At 35.2% G+C, this 21,290-nt stretch overlaps 1 protein-coding gene across 2 annotated transcripts in view; it reads left to right on the top strand.

The window, feature by feature from the left end:
• Positions 1-1,395: 1,395 nt before the first annotated feature.
• The window catches only part of HCF153 (high chlorophyll fluorescence 153), a 60,353-nt gene continuing 40,458 nt past the window's right edge, over positions 1,396-21,290 (top strand). The window contains exons 1-2 of one of the 2 annotated variants that reach the window (XM_089798138.1): positions 1,396-1,539; positions 1,708-1,960. In XM_089798138.1, coding sequence (XP_089654264.1) covers positions 1,802-1,960 — 159 coding nt within the window. In that variant the 5' untranslated portion in view covers positions 1,396-1,539; positions 1,708-1,801. The other variant, XM_089798137.1, reaches the window with a different exon arrangement.

The raw sequence follows: 21,290 nt of genomic DNA, 5'->3' as shown, positions 1-21,290 counted from the left end.
GACCTATTTCTATATCTTAATTTGGCCAACTACATATATTTAGCACCTTGATCTATCTTAGGACTTGTCATTAAATCAATTAGTTCAATTTCACATTTACATTGCATGAAAAAGGACTTGCTTGTGTACTTGCTTGATATAACATATGTTTAGAATTGACATCCTTTCATATATTTGGGCTTTGCTAATCTAACTTGGGTTATATTGAGAGTTATATTTGGAAGCCCTTGTTTTTCTTGTATTGAATGTTAGTGAAAAGTGGAAGTCTTATATTTCTACACATTATTTAAGTGCTACTTGCTTGATATAACATATGTTTAGAATTGACATCCTTTCATATATTTGGGCTTTGCTAATCTAACTTGGGTTATATTGAGAGTTATATTTGGAAGCCCTTGTTTTCCTTGTATTGAATGTTAGTGAAAAGTGGAAGTCTTATATTTCTACACATTATTTAAGTGCTTCCATTTTACCATTAAACAATTAAAAGATGGAAACTTAGTAGATGGGAATAAATAACAATTACTTATTTTATTAAAAGATTGTAGTTGGATGGTGAAATGTTAAGGTCACCCTATTTCACATGGCAAGTTATGGTCATTATTAGTGAGTGAAATTTTAGCTTGATTCCTAAGGGGACCTCAAATTTGAAAGGGTGTTATGGAGCAATGGGTGGTTCCATCAATTATATATTCATCAAGGAAAGATAGCAATGGATAAAGTGGTGCTTACATATAGAATTGGACAAGGAAATTCATTTGATGGTTTGTCAAGGGTGTAAGATGGGGAAAAAAGTAAATCAAAGAAAAAGAAAAAGTGGGGTTAAGACATGGGACATGGATAAAAATTAAATAAAAAGGAGTACATAAAAACTGTAAAAGAGATGACGATATATGAACATGGATGTGGATGACCACAAACAATTAGTTAGTTGAAATGGGTAAAAAAATTAAAAGACGTTCACAAACAAACTAGGAGCTAAAAATGACACAACAGTGTAATAAGAAAGTTATAAGGTATACAACAACATTTCTTACAATTTCACAAGAGCTTCTTCAAAATGCAATGGTGCTAATAACATTGGCCATATGCATATGAGGCTCAACAATTTAATTATGTAAAAATATTTAATAAATGAACTTATATCTTTCTTTTAATTGATTTTTTTATATTGTAAAAGATTTGAATTCAACACTATCTAAATATTTAAAAGATAATTGCATTATTAAATCAAATACCTTTAATATATATCATTATATGTTACATGCTTATCTGTCTATTTTATTTTTTTCCCATCAGTTTCCCCACATTTCTTTACGGAAAGCACTCCACTTTAAAAAGAAAATATCTTCTCAACTCTTCATTAATGTCATAATTTGTCCCATTTCTCCTAAAACGGGCATCAAGTTATCTTCTCATCATCTTTGGGTCACAATCTCTCTATATCTTATCCTTCGGGAACTCGATTAAATTTGGTTCATTCTAGCAGTGGCCACCTCATCCCACTCAGTTTGCAGTAAGCAGGGCGCGCTAGAATAGGTAGCACCTCATCTTATAAGACTTTATTCTGTCGCAATGTTAATTTGGTAAGAAATCTATGATACCATGCAATATGGGTTGCATATGCAATTTTAATGGTCGACTATTACAATCGTTGGTTCCATCCCAAATAACTTCACTCAAACAGAACAACCTGCGTATAAACAGGTGCGGCAGCATTAATTTGGCACACCCAAGTCCATGTTATAAAGTAAATACACAGATACCTTCAGGTCCATATTCAGGATTTGGAATTAAAAGAATGATTTCCACAAGGCGAAGTAGAACAATAACAGCAGATGGAGGAAGAAATATGGTTGTCGTCGTCAGTGCTATTAGTGTTCCTATCTTGCTAGTGCTGATAACAGTCATAGTTTCCATCGTTATCTCTGAGAAACTCGACCGTGAGTTTGAGGAGGAGGTAAATGTCATCTCTTATCTGTTGTGCACTGAAATTCTAGTATATACTATCATCTTTTTATTTCTCAATTAGTTTTCCTTCGTCCTGTAATTAATGCTACTTTATTTCTGTTAAAAATTATTGATGGATTGTGGGATAAACATGAGGAACTTTTTAAACATTTGTAATCATCCCATAGTTTCTTCGCCAATACCTGGCCACACAAAGGTTAAAGATATAGTCTACTATGCTAAGGTGGGGGGAATTTGAACTGGGGTCACACTCTTACTAGTTTCCTGATTTATTGAAGAAAACGGGCCGTGCCTCAAACCACAAAGAAGCAAAGTAAGCTTCCAGGTTCAAGTCCTCAGCCGTTTCATGGAAAGTAGCACCGATGTCTTCTCTATCACAGCTTCACGGACCTCAAGAGTTCACTTTGCAATGCCTTATCCTTGTTAACATGTCAAGGGCTGTATTGTTTTATCAGAATTTACCCATGGTGGAGTGCCTAGCAGCCAATTAACTTATTCATGTCAGATAGCAAGGACTTTTTACGTTCCATATCCATTTTTTTTTTTCGTTTTGGGTTTTTTTTTCTGTAGGAGGGAAGTGCAGTCACCTTCTCAGAATTATATCAGTTGTGCAAATGTTGCAAGGGCAATGTTAAAGACTTGGGCTGCATCACAGAGATTGAAATCCCGATGTGTTTAAGATGAATTCATCTTCTGTAAAATGGTTTTATAATATTTCTCTATTGACCTTCTCAGGACCAAGGTACACTGAGTTGATTTCAAACTCAGTCTTAAAAACGCAGAACCTACATAATTTTCATCATCTTCATCCTTAAAAGATTTTGCCTAACTTTGTAGTATATGACTTAATTATGTGCAATTACGAATCACTCCAATGGTCCCAAATTCAGTTTAAAAGAGTCTTAAACTTCAGCGTGTTTGAATTTTATTCTAAGCTATTCAAACTTGAGAACCATACATCAGGATTTTACCTAAATGAGGTTCTTGCGGCCAAAACATTGGGGTTTTACCCTTTCTCAATGTATACCTTTACATGAAACTTTTTCTTGTGCCTTTCTTACCATTATGGATTCACTCCCATCGGAAATCTTTATATGAAGAAATGAATTGTTGTACTTACTCATGAGTGAATATATCTTACATCGCTGGTGTTTTGTCTATCATTTGGATGCTCTGAGAGACTACTTGGGAAGGGTTGTGACCATTACAATTGCTGGGATCGCTAGTGTGTTCTTGTGTGCAGTACAAGAAAAAGAAAATAATTTAACCTACCTATAGCAAAAAGCAGAGTTTTTTTCTTTCCTTTTCAGAAAAAATACAAAGCTAGGTTGATGCATGATTTCCTTTCCCTGTACTGTGAGTTGCTAACTATTTTAGACATAGATAATGAGGAATGACATATATGGTTCTAGCAGATATGGGAAGCTCTCTTCCTCTAGGGACAATTCAGCTATTCGAGTCTTTAACAATAATCATTTGTATAAATAATAAAAAAGTAAACTAATAATAGGATTGGAGTAATCAGATCCTTTTATTAGACAAATCAGTCTGATTGGGCCATGATATCCCCTTGTGTAGGAGAACGGGGCTTCAATACTAGCTAAAAGTCTGGATATGAAATATCATCGTGTGGGTAGGATGCCAAATATAGCCAAGATTTGCCTTTATGGTCTCTCACTGGAGAATTCTCTGGATTATAGTAATGATTACTATTGACTGCTAGCTCCAAATCCTGATAGTATTTATTACAATTGAGATCTGGGAGATTGATAGTATCTTTGCATTACTGGATTAAATCCACCAAAAGACTACAGTCACAGCATATAACAGTCACAATCAGTTGTATCACTGTGGTTTCAAAAAGTTCAAAGCAATAAAAAAGATTGAAAAAGTAAAAAAATTATGGGGATTTAAAAGAGAGATATTTAATGATACAAACACTTGTTGTCATGTTGACGCGAGAGTGGGAACTATAGACAATGAAGTATTACCATATCTGTAGTATATCTGTATCATCATTTGTCATCACTTTGGAGGTATGCCAATGGTTTTTCCAAAAAATATGTCATGAAAACTGTTGATATTGTGGCGACTGATCATGTAGTGGGTGTTGATGTTGCTGGAGGTGAGGGGCGGTCGCTGAAATTTTTTTGTGCTTTTTTTGGGAAAAGAAAACCGACAACATTGTAAAACCCTAACATTGGTATCCGAGCAAGGTTTGTTGCTGTAGATTTACAGGACTTCAGATTTGAGTGGGAGCAATGGAGGATTCCAGATTCAAGATTGAAAAATTCAATGGCTAGAATTTCTAGTTATGGAAAATGCAGATGGAAGATTATCTGTACCAAGAGGATCTGTGGAAGCCATTAGAAGGAAAAGCCAAGAAATAGGGAACCATCACAGATGAAGATTGGCAGATCTTGGATAGGAAGGCACTCGGATCCATTCAACTATGCCTTGCACCGTTTGTAACATTCAACATATCAAAGGCAAAAATGACAGTAGGGTTGATGGAAAAATTGGTTATGTTATACGAGAAACCCTCAGCTTCGAATAAGGTATTTCTTATGAAGCGTTTGTTTAATATGAAAATGGGTGAGGGTGGATCTATAGCAAATCATTTAAATGAATTTAACACAGTTACTAGTTAGTTGTCATCCGTACAAATTTCATTTGATGAAGAGGTTAGGGCTCTCTTAATCTTATGTTCTTTGCCAAAAAACTAGAATAGCTTGGTTATGGCTGTAAGCTATGTTACTCGGGGACGTGTTTCCACCCCTAAACCTGAAGTTTCGGAAACGGGGATGGTTTCGGGGACGGGAGGACGGCAGGGGATGTTTCCCAGACGTCCCCACTTGGAGAAGAAAACAAGAAACGCGTCCCCGAAACTTCGGCAATGGTCAACGAGTTTCCGAACCACGTTGACCATTTCGGGGACTGTTTTTCCGTTTCCTATCGTCCCGGGGACTGCATAAAAGGTTTCTTATTAAAATTTATTAAACTCAAAAAAACCATTAAAAAAATGATTTTCCAGTCATCTGCAGGCTCGGACATGTAGAAGTCAATTTTTTTATAAAATATATTATAAAATGAATGATTAGGGGCAACTATCATACCATCTTTGTTTTCATTTTGAAGCTCAGGATGATAGTGATAGTGACTTTGATATGGATGATTAGGGGCAGCTGCCTTAGTATCTTTTGTTTTCATTTTGACTTTGATGTTTTAGACTTGGAGTGTTCTGTCTTGAAATTATAATATTATATGATAATTGATACACTATAGTCGATACTTCAAAAGTTTAAAACTTTAAAGTTTGAGTCTTTATCTATTCAATGTTTCCATTTTATTGAGAGTTGATGTTTTTCATTCTCTTATTTGACTCATTTCATTATGTGCTAATGGTATCTTAAGTACTTAAATGATGATTGAAAATGATGCTATTTAGAATTTTCTACGATGATTTGATTAGATGATGATTGCTATGCTCTATGATCATTGATGAATCATTATTTGATGAATGAAATTGATAATTTTAAACTATGTTGCTATGATGAATGTAGAATTGATGAATATATTTGAAAATTCAGATATATATATATATATATATATATAGCCGTCCCCTGCCGTCCCCTGTTTTGGCCCAAAAAAAACCGTCCCGGAAACCCGTTTCCCCATCCCCCCGTCCCCTCGTCCCGGAAACTTGGGGTAACATAGGCTGTAAGTAACTCTGTCTTTGGTTCAAATACTTTTAAATTTGATGAAGTTGTTGGTGTTATCCTAAGCGAGGAAATGCGACAGAAAAACACAGGTGAAACTTCGACCTCATCAGGTTCCACTTTAAACGTGGAGAACAGAGGAAGAACAAGGGAATAAGGAAAAGGGCCTTTGCTTGAAAAGTCACGAAGGAAGTCAAAGAAAGGACGATCTCAATCTAAAGGAAAGAAGGATTGTTGGTACTATGGAAACCCTGGTCACCTGAAGAAAGATTGTTGGTCTTGGAAAAACAAACAAGGAGATGAAAATGAAGATGACAGTAAGGAAGCTAATGTTGCAAGTAATACTTTGCAAGATGCTTTAATCTTATGTTTGGATAATGTTATTGATTCCTGGGTAAAAGATTCTGGGGCTTCATTCCATGCTACACCCCATAGAAAATATTTTCAAGATTATGTTCAAGGTGATTTTGGATAGGTATATTCTGGGTGATGATGAGCTCTGAGCCATTGTTGGGAAAGGAAAAATAAAGATCAAGTTGCCAAATGGAAATGACTGGATACTGCAAGAGGTAAGGCATGTCCCTAATTTAAGAAGAAATTTAATTTCTGTTGGACAACTAGGTAGTGAAGGTTGCATAGTCATGTTTTCAGACAATAACTGGAAGGTTACTAAAGATTCATTAGTAGTAGCTAAAGGTGCGAAGGTAGGCACATTATATTTGTGTACTGGTAACACTTATTCTACCTTAGCTGCTTGAGATAATGTTAATGCAGGGAAAGCTACTATAGATGTTGCAAGAACAAATTCCAAAATATGACACCATAGGCTCGGGCACACGAGTGAGAAAGGGATGAAAATCCTTCACTCTAAAAATCTATTGCCAGGACTGAAAAAGAGAGTGAGAAGTTAGAGCTAGTGCATTTAGATGTATGGGGACTAGCTTAGGTATCATCTCTTATTGGCTCTCGTTATTATGTTATTTTTATAGATGATTGAACTAGGAAAACATGGGTGTATTTCCTAAAACAAAAATCCGATGTTTTTGAAACATTTGAGAAATGGAAATCTTTGGTTGAGAATGAGACTGGAAAGAAGTTGAAGTGTCTCAGATCTGATAATTGAGGTTAGTATTGCAACACAACCTTTGAAGATTATTATTCTATTAATGGAATTCGAAGGCAGAAGACAGTTCTAGGAACCCCACAAGAAAATGGGGTGTTAGAAAGAATGAATAGGACAATCATGGAACGTGCAAGGAGCATGAGATTGCATGCTGGTCTGCCCCTTCATCTTTGGGCAGATGCTGTAAACATTTCTGTCTATTTGATAAACAAAGGACTTTCAACCCCTTTGGATGGTGGTATTCTAGAGGAAGCGTGGATTGGAAAAAAGGTAAATTATTCGTTTCTGAAAATTTCTGCTTGTGAAGCTTTTGTCTATGTTGATAAAGAAAATAGAACCAAGCTTGATGGTAAATCTCTAAAATTTACCTTCATTGGATATGGAGTAGATGACTATGGTTATCACTTATGGGATTTTGAAAATCTTAAAATAATCAGAAGTAGAGATGTTATATTCAATGAGAAGGTCATGTATACAGAACAGTTGCAAGAAAAGAAGCATGAATAGGTCAAACAAGATATGTTGTGTTGGATGAGACTCCTAAAACTGAAAAGCCACTGGTACCTGATGCTCAACAAGAACAGGTTATCCCACAAACTCCTATAAGTGTTAGACGTTCTACAAGGTCAAGTAGACCTCCTGAATGGTTTTCTCCTTCTTTGTATTCCATTTTATTGATTGATTCTGGTGAACTAGAAGAACATGAAGAAGCAATGTAGGTGGATGCCAAACAACAGTGGAAGTTGGGCATGAAAAAGGAGATGGACTTGTTGAAAAATAAGACTTGGGACTTGGTCCCTCTACTTGAAAGAAAAAAATCCTTGCCTAACAAATGGGTTTATAGGTTGAAGGAGGAAGATGGAGGAAAGTAAAGGTATAAGGCCAGACTTGTGGTAAAGGGTTTTGCATAGAAAAAGGGTATAGATTATGATGAAATATTCAGCTGTGTTGTAAAAATGACTTCAATTAGAACTGTACTAAGTCTTGTGGCTGCAGAGGACTTGCATCTTGAACAACTAGATGTCAAGACAGCTTTTCTCCATGGAGATTTGGAGGAAGAAATTTACATGCAGCAACCAGAGGGATATGAGGTCAAGGGCAAGGAGAATTTGGTGTGCAGGTCAAGGAAAAGTCTATATGGCCTTAAGCAAGCACCTCGACAATGGTATTTAAAATTTGATAGTTTCATGGCTGAACAAGGGTACCATAGATGTCATTCTGATCACTATGTATATTTTAAGAGATTGGATAATGGGAGTTACATTATCTTGTTACTCTATATTGATAACATGCTTGTTGTTGGGTCTAATATGCAACAAATAAATGAACTTAAACATACATTAGCAAGGTCATTTGCTATGAAGGATTTGGGTGCTGCTAAGCAAATCCTTGGTATGAGGATTACACGGGACAAGAAAAATAGAACCTTGAATTTGTCCCAAAGTGAGTCACCAGAATCAGTCAATAAAATGGAATACAAAGATGGTGTTGAAAAGATTTAATATGCAGGATGCAAAAGCAGTCAATACACCTTTGGCTAGACATTTCAAATTGACTAAGGAAATGTGCCATCAGCTGTTGGCAGTCTGATGTATGCAATGGTATGCACATAGCCAGATATTGCTCATGTTGTGGGAATTGTCAGCAGGTATATGAGCAATTCGGGTATGGAACATTGGAATGCTGTCAAATGGATTATTCAATATTTGAAAGGTACTACTACAAAGGCATTATGTTTCATAGGATTCAATTCTGCTTTGAGTGGATTTGTTGACTCTGATCTGGTAGGAGATATTGATACAAGGAGGAGTACTACTGGGTATGTTTTAACTATAGGAGGCACTGTAGTCAGTTTGATTTCTAGATTGCAGAAGGTTAATGCACTTTCAACCACTGAAGTTGAGTACGTAGCTGCTATGGAAGCTAGCAAGGAGATGATTTGGTTACAATGTTTTCTGGAGGAATTGGGTCAGAAGCAGGAAGATCGCCCATTATAGTGATAGCTAGAGTGTCATTCATCTTGCAAAGAATTTTGCTTTTCATTCAAGGACAAAGCACATATAACTTATGGACCATTTAATAAGGTTTGTTTTGGAGGATGGCCAATTGCGGCTTGAAAGGATTCACACAAGTGAAAATCTTGCAAGCACGTTCATGAAGACTATCCCCAAGGAGAAGCTAGTTTCTTGCTCAACTTCTATTGGGCTTCTTGACTGATGATTGTGGAGGTAATACATAGCAAAGTCTTTTATCTAGTGGGAGTTGCATGTATTACATTGTCATCTAGTTTCAGTCTCCAAGTGGGAGATTGTTTGGTGTGGAGCCTAATCAGTCTCCAAGCAGGAGATTGTTGATATTGTGGCGACTGATCATGTAGTGGGTGTTGATGTTGCTGGAGGTGAGGGGCGGTAGCCCCGATCCTTTGACCACGTGTTTTTTCGGGAAAAGAAAACTGAGAATATTGTAAAACCCTAAAATGGTCAATTTAAGAGGTTTCCCTAAAACATTGTTATAAGTGGCTGAGATGTATAATGCATTGTAATGGTGGTGTACATTTTTGTTGGATAATAGAAAGGTTGAAGGTTGTTTAGGTGGACATAGCCAAAGTTTTGGGTGAACCACATTAAATTTGTGTTCTTTGAGTATTCTTCTTTTGTTTCTGCATATAACTGTTTATTCTTATTTTGTTCCGGATCTGTCAATCCCTAACAAAAACCACTATTCAAAATCATCAAACTACCAATAGGACCTACCTACTGATGGATTTTGTCCTTGGATGCCTTCTAATAGTTAACTTTAAAGTATTAATTATCAATTAGATCCTCTAGGTCTGGCATGGTGCAATTTTCCTAAAGATGGAGAAATGACATTAGAATGTCTGAAGAGTCCTTGGAATAAAGGTCACCATGTGAGACAAAGGTCATGGAACCTAAAGGAGGCGGTTTGATCGAGAACAAATTCACCATGTGAGACAATATTAAAGATATGTAAATGTTGTTAGCCCTATTGAGTTGTTGCTGACATTGGGTGTCATTGATGTCAAAACCTTCATACTGAAACTCTGGCGATATTGGTTAATTGTTGGCAGTTTTGGATATATGTCTATTGGCTGTCGGTTATGCAACAGGAGATTCAGTTAAGTACCTTGACAGGTTTAGTGGGAATATTTTTTGCGTTCCTCGTGTTCCATTGCAAGTGTACATTGTTCTATTCATGGCTCATTTGTTTTGGTGCACATGTATGCTTTCAGTGGCTTGTATTACATGAAATGTTGTGTTGGTTCTTGGTGATTGTTATGACTTCAATGTTCTTCAAGGTATTTCAGATAGTTGGACAATGGTGCAGTTCATCAAATGTCTTTGGTTTATCAACTACCTCGCATTGTGGACAGGTCTTATTAACATTTTTCTATCGGTGGTTTCGGTTATTTCATAGGTCATCTCTTGGACTTGGTTGTGATGTTTAGATGTCCTTCGTAACTGTAATAATCACTGTAATATGTTAAGCTTGACCTATTCGTGGTCGTGTTGTAGCATATAGACAAGTATTCTTAAGTGTGTCCTAGATTTAAGATTGATGTTCAACATTAAATGTAAATGTAATATCTGTTTTCATTGAGGCCATCACACACATTTAATGTGAGCCAATATGTATAAGCTGATAAATAAAAGAAAATCTTTTGCATACGAGGAGCGCATAGGTGTGTTGCATATTGTGAATCTGTGGCAATGATATATGTAACCAGAAATATTTGAAGCAACTATTTGAAGATCTTGAAGAGGCTTACATATCAATAGCAATGGATCAATCAGTTGCATATGAAGAAGAATTCATCATACATATCTACTAGTTGTTATGGTAACAAAGCTTAATTGTTGAACTGTTCATGCATATTCAAATGCAATTCTATCAGTTTATATTTTGTTATATCCAATTTTTATATCTATATTATATAAGGGTAGTTAGCCTGACAGACAGTGAGCTGACTGATAGTGAGCAAAATTGGAAGTGAGTCTTTGAAAAAATCACCTTAACTGTTGTCACTTTAGCAGGTTCATTTCATGAGAAATAGCTTCTCCGTGCTTTTTCCCAGTTTAGGTTTGTACGTAAATCTTGGTGTTCTTTGTGTCAATGTTTTTGTGCTTTCATGTTTACATTTATTATGAATGTTTAATATGGTTAATTGATAGATTGAAAGTTGTTACTGTTGTTGTTTGAGTTTACTAACAGAGCAAATGTTTATTAAGTGTGTGGGAATAATTGATTCACCCCTTGTCAGTTATTCAGCCTGTTCAACAATTGATATCAAAGCCTGGTCCTTTGCAGTTAGAGCTTAATCACTTGAGAGAGATCTTGGATGTTTGAATAGGTGGAAGGACGATACTACATTGAAGAAGACTGGCAGATCATGACAAGTGATATTGAAGGTACTGAATCAGAAAATGAGGAGCTGAAAGATAACTTGAAGGAAGCAAATGCTTGTATTGCAAAGATGAGAGATCAAATCATGAAATTCAAAGCAAGGTACAAGGAAGGAAGTCAGGATTTGAAGGAATTTAAAGACAAAATTGCAAATTTGAACAGGAACTAAAATAATTGAAGAAATCAAATGGCAATGGTGCAGATCAGGATCAAGAACTAAAAGATTCAAAGGAAAGGATAGCAGATCTTGAGAAGAAGCTAGATTGCAAGATATAAAGGGAAGATTTTATTGAAGCTTCATTGAAATAAAAGTTGAAAAGGGTTTGGTTGGGCAGAGCTGAACTAGAAATTGCAATAGAAGAATGGAAAGAAACTGATGAAAACTTCAAGGAGATTATGTGGAAAAGTTTAGAACAAAGTGAGAAGCTAGAATTGGAACTGAAGAAGCTGAGGTAAAAAAACAAAGGCGTCAGAAAGTAGTACTAGCTTGGATCAATTATTAACAAGGTTGCATGGGTACTCGTACCCACACCCCTGGTACTCGTACCCACCGAGTACCCACGTACCCAAGTACCGGGTACACGTATCCCACGTACCGGGTACTTGGTGGAGAGCATCATAGCTAAGGACCTTGATTAAGATTCTGATTTTTTTTTGGTTTTTTATTTTTTTATTAGCTTGTTGTTTATCACACTTAATTCAATACCAAATCAGTTTGAAACTTTGATACTCATTAACAATAAACTTTATCACTGTTCAAGTCATAAGTTTATCAATTGCAATATGTCATTGTTATATGATTTAGGATCCTCTTGTTCATGTTTAAAGTCTGCCTTCTTTGTTATGCATCTAAGCATTTATCATGTATTATTATTTCAAACATATAGCAAATCTGAAATTGAAAACAATACATTACATTTGCAAACTTTATCACTGTTCTTGTCTTGAAAAACCATTGTCATGACTCATAATTTCAGATTTTTTATAAATATAAAGGTATAATTTTTAAATAAGTTTGACATACCCAATTAACTCTATCCCCTATTATGAAAAATACTTTAAACATTAAACATTCAGCAATAGCATATATATATATATATATATTTCAAATTTCTTGTTTTGAATGCTCAACGTCATGACTCATGACATATATTTTGATTTTTATATTTTCTATAAAATATTAATTATATAGAAAAAATAGGCATACACACATACCCCCGTCCCCTATTTTGAAAAATATGCGTACCCGTACCCGTTCCCGTTCCCATACCCACATACCCGTGCAACCTTGATTATTAACCATGCAAAAAAGTCAAAAGGATAAGGGGGTATGATCTATTGATGAATGCTCAAATTAGAGTGAGAAAGACAAAGAGAAGATAACTTTAGATGATGCAATGGCTGAAGTGACAAGTGAGGTCATGAACCAAAACACATCTATAAGAAGGCCTCTAGTAAGACAACCAAATGCTTTATCTTTCAATGGTTGTTATATTTGCAAGAATTTTGGGCATAAGGTAGTAGACTGCAAGATGAGAAAGGAACAAAAGATTCAATACTTTAAGTCATAAGATTGGTCGCAAAGTGTTACATCCCAATTTTTGGCTCAATTTTTAAATATTCCTTTATAGCCATTGAGGCTTCATGCGAAGAGAGTAATTGGTTAACTTAGTTATTCGTTATGGTTTCATGTGAAAATAAAGTGTTGGTTACTCGTTATGATTTAATGGAAAATGGAATATTGGTCAATCGTTATGACGATATATGAATTGGAAATGGATGGCTAATATGATTATATGCTATTGTAATTTCAATTCAAAAAAATGATGAGCAATATTTTGTTATCATGATAATTTTTCACTTGTAGGAATGCAATGAATGGGGGGAAGCATTACCAAAGAAGGATTTGGGCACAGGGGCACCACCTACCATTGAGCAAAAAGGCAGGGAGTCCTAAACCACCACGACCAAGGAAAAATGACTAGGCAAGCAAGGGTATACTAAGGGACAACCATGAGCTAACCAATCTAACTTATATAATTAAAAAATTACTCAAGCATAAATCAAATTGATAATAATGGTTACTTTCAAGTAATATTATTTTATGTTTTAATATTATCTTATGTCACCAGCCCCTATATCTTATGTGTTAATACTATTATAATGTTTTAATATTTTTCCAACCTTGGCTATAGTCTTAATATAATTTCATGAGTGGTCACTTTGCTAAATATTTTTATTGGGCCTTATAATATTTTTGGTCACCACTTAAATATTATTGCCACGTTGAGCCAATGTCCTTTTATCTTGTAACTCCTTGCAACCTTCACAATCTTGCTTATAACTAAGCATGCAATACTATTATAATGTTTTAATATTTTCCAACCTTGGCTATAGTCTTGATATTATTTCATGAGCGGCCACTTTGCTAGTATTTTTATTGGGTCTTATAATATTTTGGTCACCACTTTAATATTATTGCCACGTTGAGCCGATGGCCTTTTATCTTGCAACTCCTTGCCACCTTTACAATCTTGCTCATAACTAAGCATGCAACCGAGAAGGCAAAGTTTATGGTGCAAAAGCTTATTTATAATACAACATTCTTACCTTTGGCAGAAAACATACCACCTGCAATCAGAATTACTTCTCTTTCTTACTTCTCATTCTTGCTTCACATTTATCTCTGTGAGCTCCATACACACCTCCTATAGGCGTTGAGTAAATCAAAATCAATATTTCACTGTCGAACTTCCTGGATCAGAATGATAGTAGCCGATTGTTACCTTGTTTCATAGAATTCAGTGATCAGGCATTCCAAGCATTGTTCAAGAATTATTCAAGCTTGTGCAAGGGCGATCTCCAATCAAGTCATGAAATCACCACTGCTTAACTTTTTACATTTTATTTTCAAAATGATAGTGAGGCACAACTGAAGCTTGCTTGGAAAGTTCAAGGAATGTTGTTTAGAACTGATCAATATATGCTCCAATGTTCTCTTTTTTTATGTATACATTGTAAGAATGCTCCAGAACTATAGCTTTTCTCATTTAAGAAATTCTAATTTTCAGAATCACGAATAACTGGAGTGTGACTTATACAAGGATATCTGAGATATATTCTCTGAGATAAGAAACTGCACCTTGCGAATCAAGAATAGTTTTTTATTCCAGATTTCAAATTATCTTTTATAATGCCGAGGCCAGAACAATAGATGTATTGGCTATGAATATAAATGCTTAGACATTCAAATTATCTTTTATAATGCCAAGGCCAAATCGACAGATGCATTGGCTGTGAATATAAATGCTTAGATAATCAAATAATCTTTTACAATGCCAAGGTCAGAATGGCAAATGTATTGGCTGTGAATATACATGCTTAGACATTCAATTTTTTTTAATAATGCCAAGGCTAGATCGACAGATGCAATGGGTGTGAATATAAATGGTTAAACATTCGGATTATTTTTTATAATGCCAAGGCCAGGTAGGAAAATACATTGGTTGTGATTACAAATGCTTATACATCCACCTAGTGATTCATCCAGGAAGACCAACATGGTGGAGATGAAGGGTGCGAAATGGAAATCATTAGACTATGGTTTATTCCTACATGATAAAAGAAAAGAACAATTAGTAACTTAAGAAAGTAATTAAAAGATGTTTAAAATCTGCGTCAACTCATGGCAGTCCATTGTATAGGTTTGGTTGTCTAGTCAAGCAGTGGGTTGAAACTTTAACACCACAATGATCAGTTGTTGGGCAGTGGTGTCCCAAGCTTAATCCTAGGGTAGGGAGGGTCTTTCCCAGTAGAGAGATTGTGTGGGGATACTCAAGGGTCTGCAGTTGGGAGGTTAAGCCTTTGGCAATGCTTATCTTCTTCATTAGATGCCAAAGTTTACACTAGATATGACCTGCATTCAAGTCATCTTCTTTTTAATGGGTAATTCTCTTTTATGTACTTGCAATTTCAGTTAAAGATATGTTTATATGGTTAATACTGTTAAAGAAGTCAAATCTCTTTTTATTTGACTAGCATTCAATTAAACTGCCATAACCCTTGATCCCTTACATCTGAACCTATAAAGTAGTTAACTATTTTCATATGACTATGGAAAGTAAGGTGTTGATCAATTGAACTTAGTAGGAAAAGATATCCCTTTTCTATTAAGTAATGGTTAGTTACAATGGCAATTATATATATCGCATTTGTTGGTAAAATGCTCCATCAATTGTTAGCTAAGATTTCTAGATATTCGGTTCTATCCATAAAATCCCTCTCACATGAATGTGTAAAATAACTATTATAACTGCCTTCTCATGCTCATGAATATGGAAAAGTAACTATGTTCCACGATTCAATACTTGATAGTTAAGGCTAGAAAAATTGGTTGTTGCATATGGTATTAGAGCTATGGGTTTGACACCGAACTTTGGGCCCAATGCTATTTCAAGGAAGCTGAAAATGTAATGTTGAATGAGACATGATGAGTAATTACTTTGCATAACTAAATAATTTTATAATATAAGCTGGAAAAAGACACCAATGATCACCCTGGATAGCCAAGAAGGGCTACAATGAGTGGTGTATTCCATATGAATTGGACAGATGGATAAACCTGCAAAAGTAAAAAAGATGAATCAAAACTATTAAAAATAACATAATTGGAAAATAGTCTGTCTATCAAGTTGAGTGGTGGGTGATTGGGTACATAGTGCCCTTGCAAATCCTTGGCCAAGGTAGGTTAGTGGTATGCTTGCTGCAATGATCACTAGCGGTCGGGGTTGCTAGCAGTTGGCAGATAGGTTGATGGAAGGTATCTATAGCCTTGCTGGTTGTTTAGCTGACACTCTAACACCAGGATGCTCAGGTGGCAGGACTAGATGGTTTGCACATGCCTTATCCCAAGGTAGGGAGGGCCATTCTCAATAGAGAATGAGTGAGGATTACACTAGGTCCATATGCCTAAACTTGCACAATACATACTAGTTTCTACTTCTCTTGATGTGATGTGATCTAAACCATGTTAGTAACTAGTTATTTCTTTCAATTGCATGTTTATCTCAATTTCAACATCATACTTTATGTAATTACATTCCTGTTCGTGTGAAAAGGTAGTTAAGATTTTGTTAACCATTTTTGGACTTGAAATGAAAATTGTGAACCATGGTTTTGAGATTTCTTTTGATATTGAAAGTGACGATCTTTTTTAATGATGATTAAATGGTGAGAAGGCCATAAATCGCATTTTGTGCTCCTGCATGGAGTAAGGACACTTGCATAAGTGAAACTATCAATTCTTGTTTATAGATGTAACTTTTGTTTGATTTAAATTTCTCATTTGAAACATTGTGGTGACTAGATGGGCATGAGAGCCTAGGTCACATGACGGGGAAAAGTGGATTCCCTAATGTTTATAGGTGTTTGGCAAGCATGCCTAGAGGATCTACCAGCTCGACGAGAACCCTTTTCTTAGATAGCACATATGATTAACTTGTTTCAGATACTCATGACATTTCAGCTTAAAAGGTGATGTTTTTCAATATGGAACTTGATTGAATGTTAATGGAATAGATTACGAAGAACTTACAAATATTTTTACTTGCATCTAAATATTTGAATCATGTCCCGATTGCTATAAAATGATCAAACTAAATTAGTATGCACATAGGTGCATAGATTGGAAATGCAATGTATGAAATAAATAATATTGAACAAGATATATGATATGAGTTGATGCTATATGAACCTTTTTATGATATGGGACATCACATGAAACCTATTTAAAGCATATTAATATGAACTTGATTGTGGATAAGCAAGGGGAGCCAACCACCCTATGGTTAGGATTTGTATAGGTAGAACTCCAAAGGAATGTAAGTTTTGTGGATAGATTGGACCTAGGGTCAAAGCCATAGTTGGAACGTTTTATGGATATATCATACAAGTGTCTGGGCCACACTTCCATCTCAAGATTTTGATGTGGACGTGTAGTCCAATGGCTTATGAGACTGGGATACAGAGAGTGTGGTACCATGTCTATTATGACCTCGATGGTCTTGATTGGATGTATTCCGATCTTTTGTGGTGTATTATGGTTATGCTTCTTGATGTAGTGTTATAGATGAATGATACACATGCTGTATTGATTTCATATGGTAATTAATGTACCATGATGTGTTGGAATGCTTATGTTTATATTAAGCACACTTGTAATACATTGATGAAATGTGAATGCTTATATTAAGATTAAAGACTCTTAGAACTTATATTGTTATAGAGATGAAAATACATTTCTAACATGTAATGATTTAAAATTCTATTGAAATATTAGTAATAAGATGGGCATGAAGGCCCAGGTCATATAAATGGATACATAGGGTCCACTAACCATTTTGGGTGATCTTTGAGCCCACAAGGATGTTCTACTCATTTAATGAGTACCATATACGAGATGGTATATATGAGTGATTTACTTTTTGTGATCAAGCTATGATCTTAGAGCATTTATACAAATTTGGAAAATACAGAAAAAATTATGCACTTTTAAAAAATTTGCACACAAAAAGGAGTTGTGAGCTCGAATGAGGCCTTGGAAGTTGCAAAAAACAGGATGTGCAATTTTCAAAAAAGCTTAAGAATAAAGACTTGAAATTACATGCAACTTTGTGTAGATTGTGAAATGCTGCTCCAAAACCAAAAAAATTGCTCCAAAAAAGGAGGCCAAATGAATGAGATATCATTGTTTGAAAATCGCCTCTAGAATTATTTTTTTTGAATCCCCGCCGCCACACTTGCAAAATTCAAATGACTCTTAATTTGGCCTTAGATGTCCAATTTGGATGAAACAAAATTCAATTTAAGGGTTTTTGGACTTCCTTTATATGATGCCAACCTCTAATTGCATCAACAAGTTCCAATTTTGATCTACAATAGAAAGCCACAAAATACAAAACCCCTAACTTTCTCCAAATAAACTATGCAATGATGATGCCAAAATTGTCAAATTCTGCACCCATAATTGAATCAAGCTAAGACTACTATCTTGAGAAGAGGTCTTCACAACTTGCAAATTTCAAATGGCTCTTAATTTGGCCTTAGATGTCCGATTTGGATGAAACAAAATTCAATTTAAGGGTAGTTGGACATCCTTTATATGAGACCAACCTCTAATTGCACCAACAAGTTCCAATTTTGACCTACAATAGAAAGCTACAAAATACAAAACCCCTAATTTTCTCCAAATAGATATGCAATAATGATGCCCAAAGTGTCAAATTCTGCACGCACAATTGAATCATGCTAAGCTTGCTATCTTGAGAAGAGGTCTTCACACCTTGAGAGCTCTGATACCATGGTAGAATTGCTCTGCTACCATCTTAGAGTTTCAGGTGACTCTACAACACCCTTAGGATCAAATGAAAGACAAAGATAACTTCCATAAGAGATTGGCAAGATTATTGCATTAAGATTCAAGAGTGATATTTATTAATAATGGACATCAATGGATTGATATTAAAATGTACATAATAGGTCTCCTTATATAGGAAAGGCTATAAGAGATAATGATAAGGAACTGATAAGTTATCACCTACACAAGGTGGAATCACGTGTACATCAATGGTGGATCATCCTCTATTATGCAATGAAGTATGTGTCATGATAAGGATGATAATGTGATGTGTACTAAAGGTGGATCTTATACATAAAGTGGATTGAGATAACAACTATCACCACCTAGAGTGGAATTCTCCAATACCATGTGCTTAATTGAGGTGCAAACTCCTAAGTGTCTTAATGAAAAACTACTATGCAATGCATTATCCTAAGTAAGCTTAAGTAAAGTGTAATTAATGAATATTTAACTACACCAACAATAATTGTGTTCCAAAACTTAAGAAGCATAATACAAAATGGAGTAATAAATTTGATGGTATGAAAAGCTTGGTGGTACTGGATCCTGGTACTAGATCAATCGACCACTAAGTCGAGAGCTTTGGCTCAGAGGGAGTTTTAACAAATCAAATCTTACACCTCCCCTGCTCTAAATAGATACCAAGTGCAACTAGGGTGTCACCAATAGATATGATGATGTATTAATGATGGCAAGATGTTTTTGGTTGATTGATGTGTGAAATAAAATATGATTGTGTCAATGATAATTGATTCAAGTGGGAATTTCATATTTGGTTGATCATGGCTTTAAAAGGAAAATATTTGAATCATTTGGCACTGCAACATAGAGAAAAATCGTGAATTTGTAGAGTTTAAGTAAAAATATTTGTGAAGAGAGTATGACACCCATTTCAATTGTTCGATATGTTGGTGCATTTGTAAAAAATAAAATAAAGAAGATTGAGCTAAAGGAGTTTGATCACAATCGTATCAAACAATTGGAATTGGATTGATTGGTGGAGGACATGCAGAGAGTCAGAAATCTTGGACTTTATTTAAGGAGAATGTTTGTGGTGTGATGAGAGCAAGTTCATCTTGTTTTTATTGGGTTGATTTCATGGTGAAACTTTGGTGCTAGACAAACCCTATGTTTTGTTGAAGGAGGTGATTGAGGCAATTACAGGTTTGTGCATTGTTGGCGACTTTCTTGCGAAGAAGTCAATTAGGTGTCAGGAGGTAGAAGCCCTAATGGTGATTGGAAATGATCAGGGTGCTTTTTTGATCAACATTCTTGTAGATCTGATTGTAAGTTATGTTTCTTACGACATTTCTTATAAGATATAGTTTCGAAATTGTGATGGTTCAACTTCTGTTTTATTTGTGTATATGTCATAGAAGATTGTGAAGCATAATGTATAGATGGATTTTTCAAAGATGTCATTGGATAACCTTTTGTTGAATGTAAAGATGTCAATGACTATAGATTATGGTTTCAGTTTTGGGTCCTTAGTATTTTATTTCACGAGGTCTTTGCCTAGCAAAGAAAATGTTGAGTGGAGAACCAACGTTCCTAGTACTAAGTAGATTATTGGAGAATAAGGCAAATTCTTGTTAGACACATTTCTTGTTTGTATAGGAAAATATTGGATCTGGTTTGGTTGTTGTTGGTCCCTTACTGACAAGTCATGGTGAAGAAGGTACCTCCTTGGGACAAAAGAGTACAAAAGAAGATATTGGTGGTTCATCTCTTGAACTGAAGAAGAGGAAGACTGATGAGAAAGGAAAATAAGTGGTCATTGTTTTAGAAGATGAAGAGGACGAAGAAGTTGAAGAAGATATGGAAGTTTTAGAGGAAGAAGATAAGGATGAGGAGAAAACTATGCTTCTCTAATTGTTTCGAAGCGCTTGGATTTTGGTAATGATTAGAACTTTGCTACACAACAGTGAATATGACAGAGCTGGTGGTTTGTGGACTGATTGTTCCTTGTTCAACATGTCTTTGGTGTTGAAATTACTGAACGATCATTTAATCAATACAAGGATCACAACGTCCAATGTATTAGGTATGTTACATGATAATTTTGTTAATATGATAGAGAACAATTTGTTGTAGTATAATGTTGATTATTGGCCAATTGCAAATAAGATAGAGAAGAGATGTTATAATGTGAAGCAAAGACTCTTAGGTTAATTTGTAAAGCAAGGGAATGTATAAAGGATATCACCAACATTTACCGATACTATCTTTGGTGGCTTGCTACTATTGATAATTTTAGAGGTTAGAGTGAAGTGATTAAAAGATAGGTGAATGAAATTTAGAAAACACATGATATTCTTAGAGATCGAGATGAGAAACAAAGAATTAGACTCGGTGAATTTTAGAAGAGTTGTTGCAGCAGAGACAAAAAGAAGATTTGATTAAAATGTTTTGGCTAGTGAAGAACATGATTGAGGTTCAATTGGAATTTGTGTTTGGCATCCTCACTGCTGCAAAGAATTATGAGTAGTGGTTTAGTCCTCAGAATAGACAAAATCTTTTGACAAACTAGAGTGTGACAATTTGTGTGCTCGAATGGAGGCAACTATTGTTGAGTCAAAGAAGGTGTTGAACAAAGCCAAATAACTAAGAGGGGGGTAAATCAGTTATTCCTACACAC

Source organism: Cupressus sempervirens, chromosome 8 (assembly GCF_028749045.1).
Source record: "Cupressus sempervirens isolate cs-2001-9-10 chromosome 8, ASM2874904v1, whole genome shotgun sequence".
NCBI lineage: Eukaryota > Viridiplantae > Streptophyta > Pinopsida > Cupressales > Cupressaceae > Cupressus > Cupressus sempervirens.
This window is presented reverse-complemented; position numbering and strand designations above follow the sequence as displayed.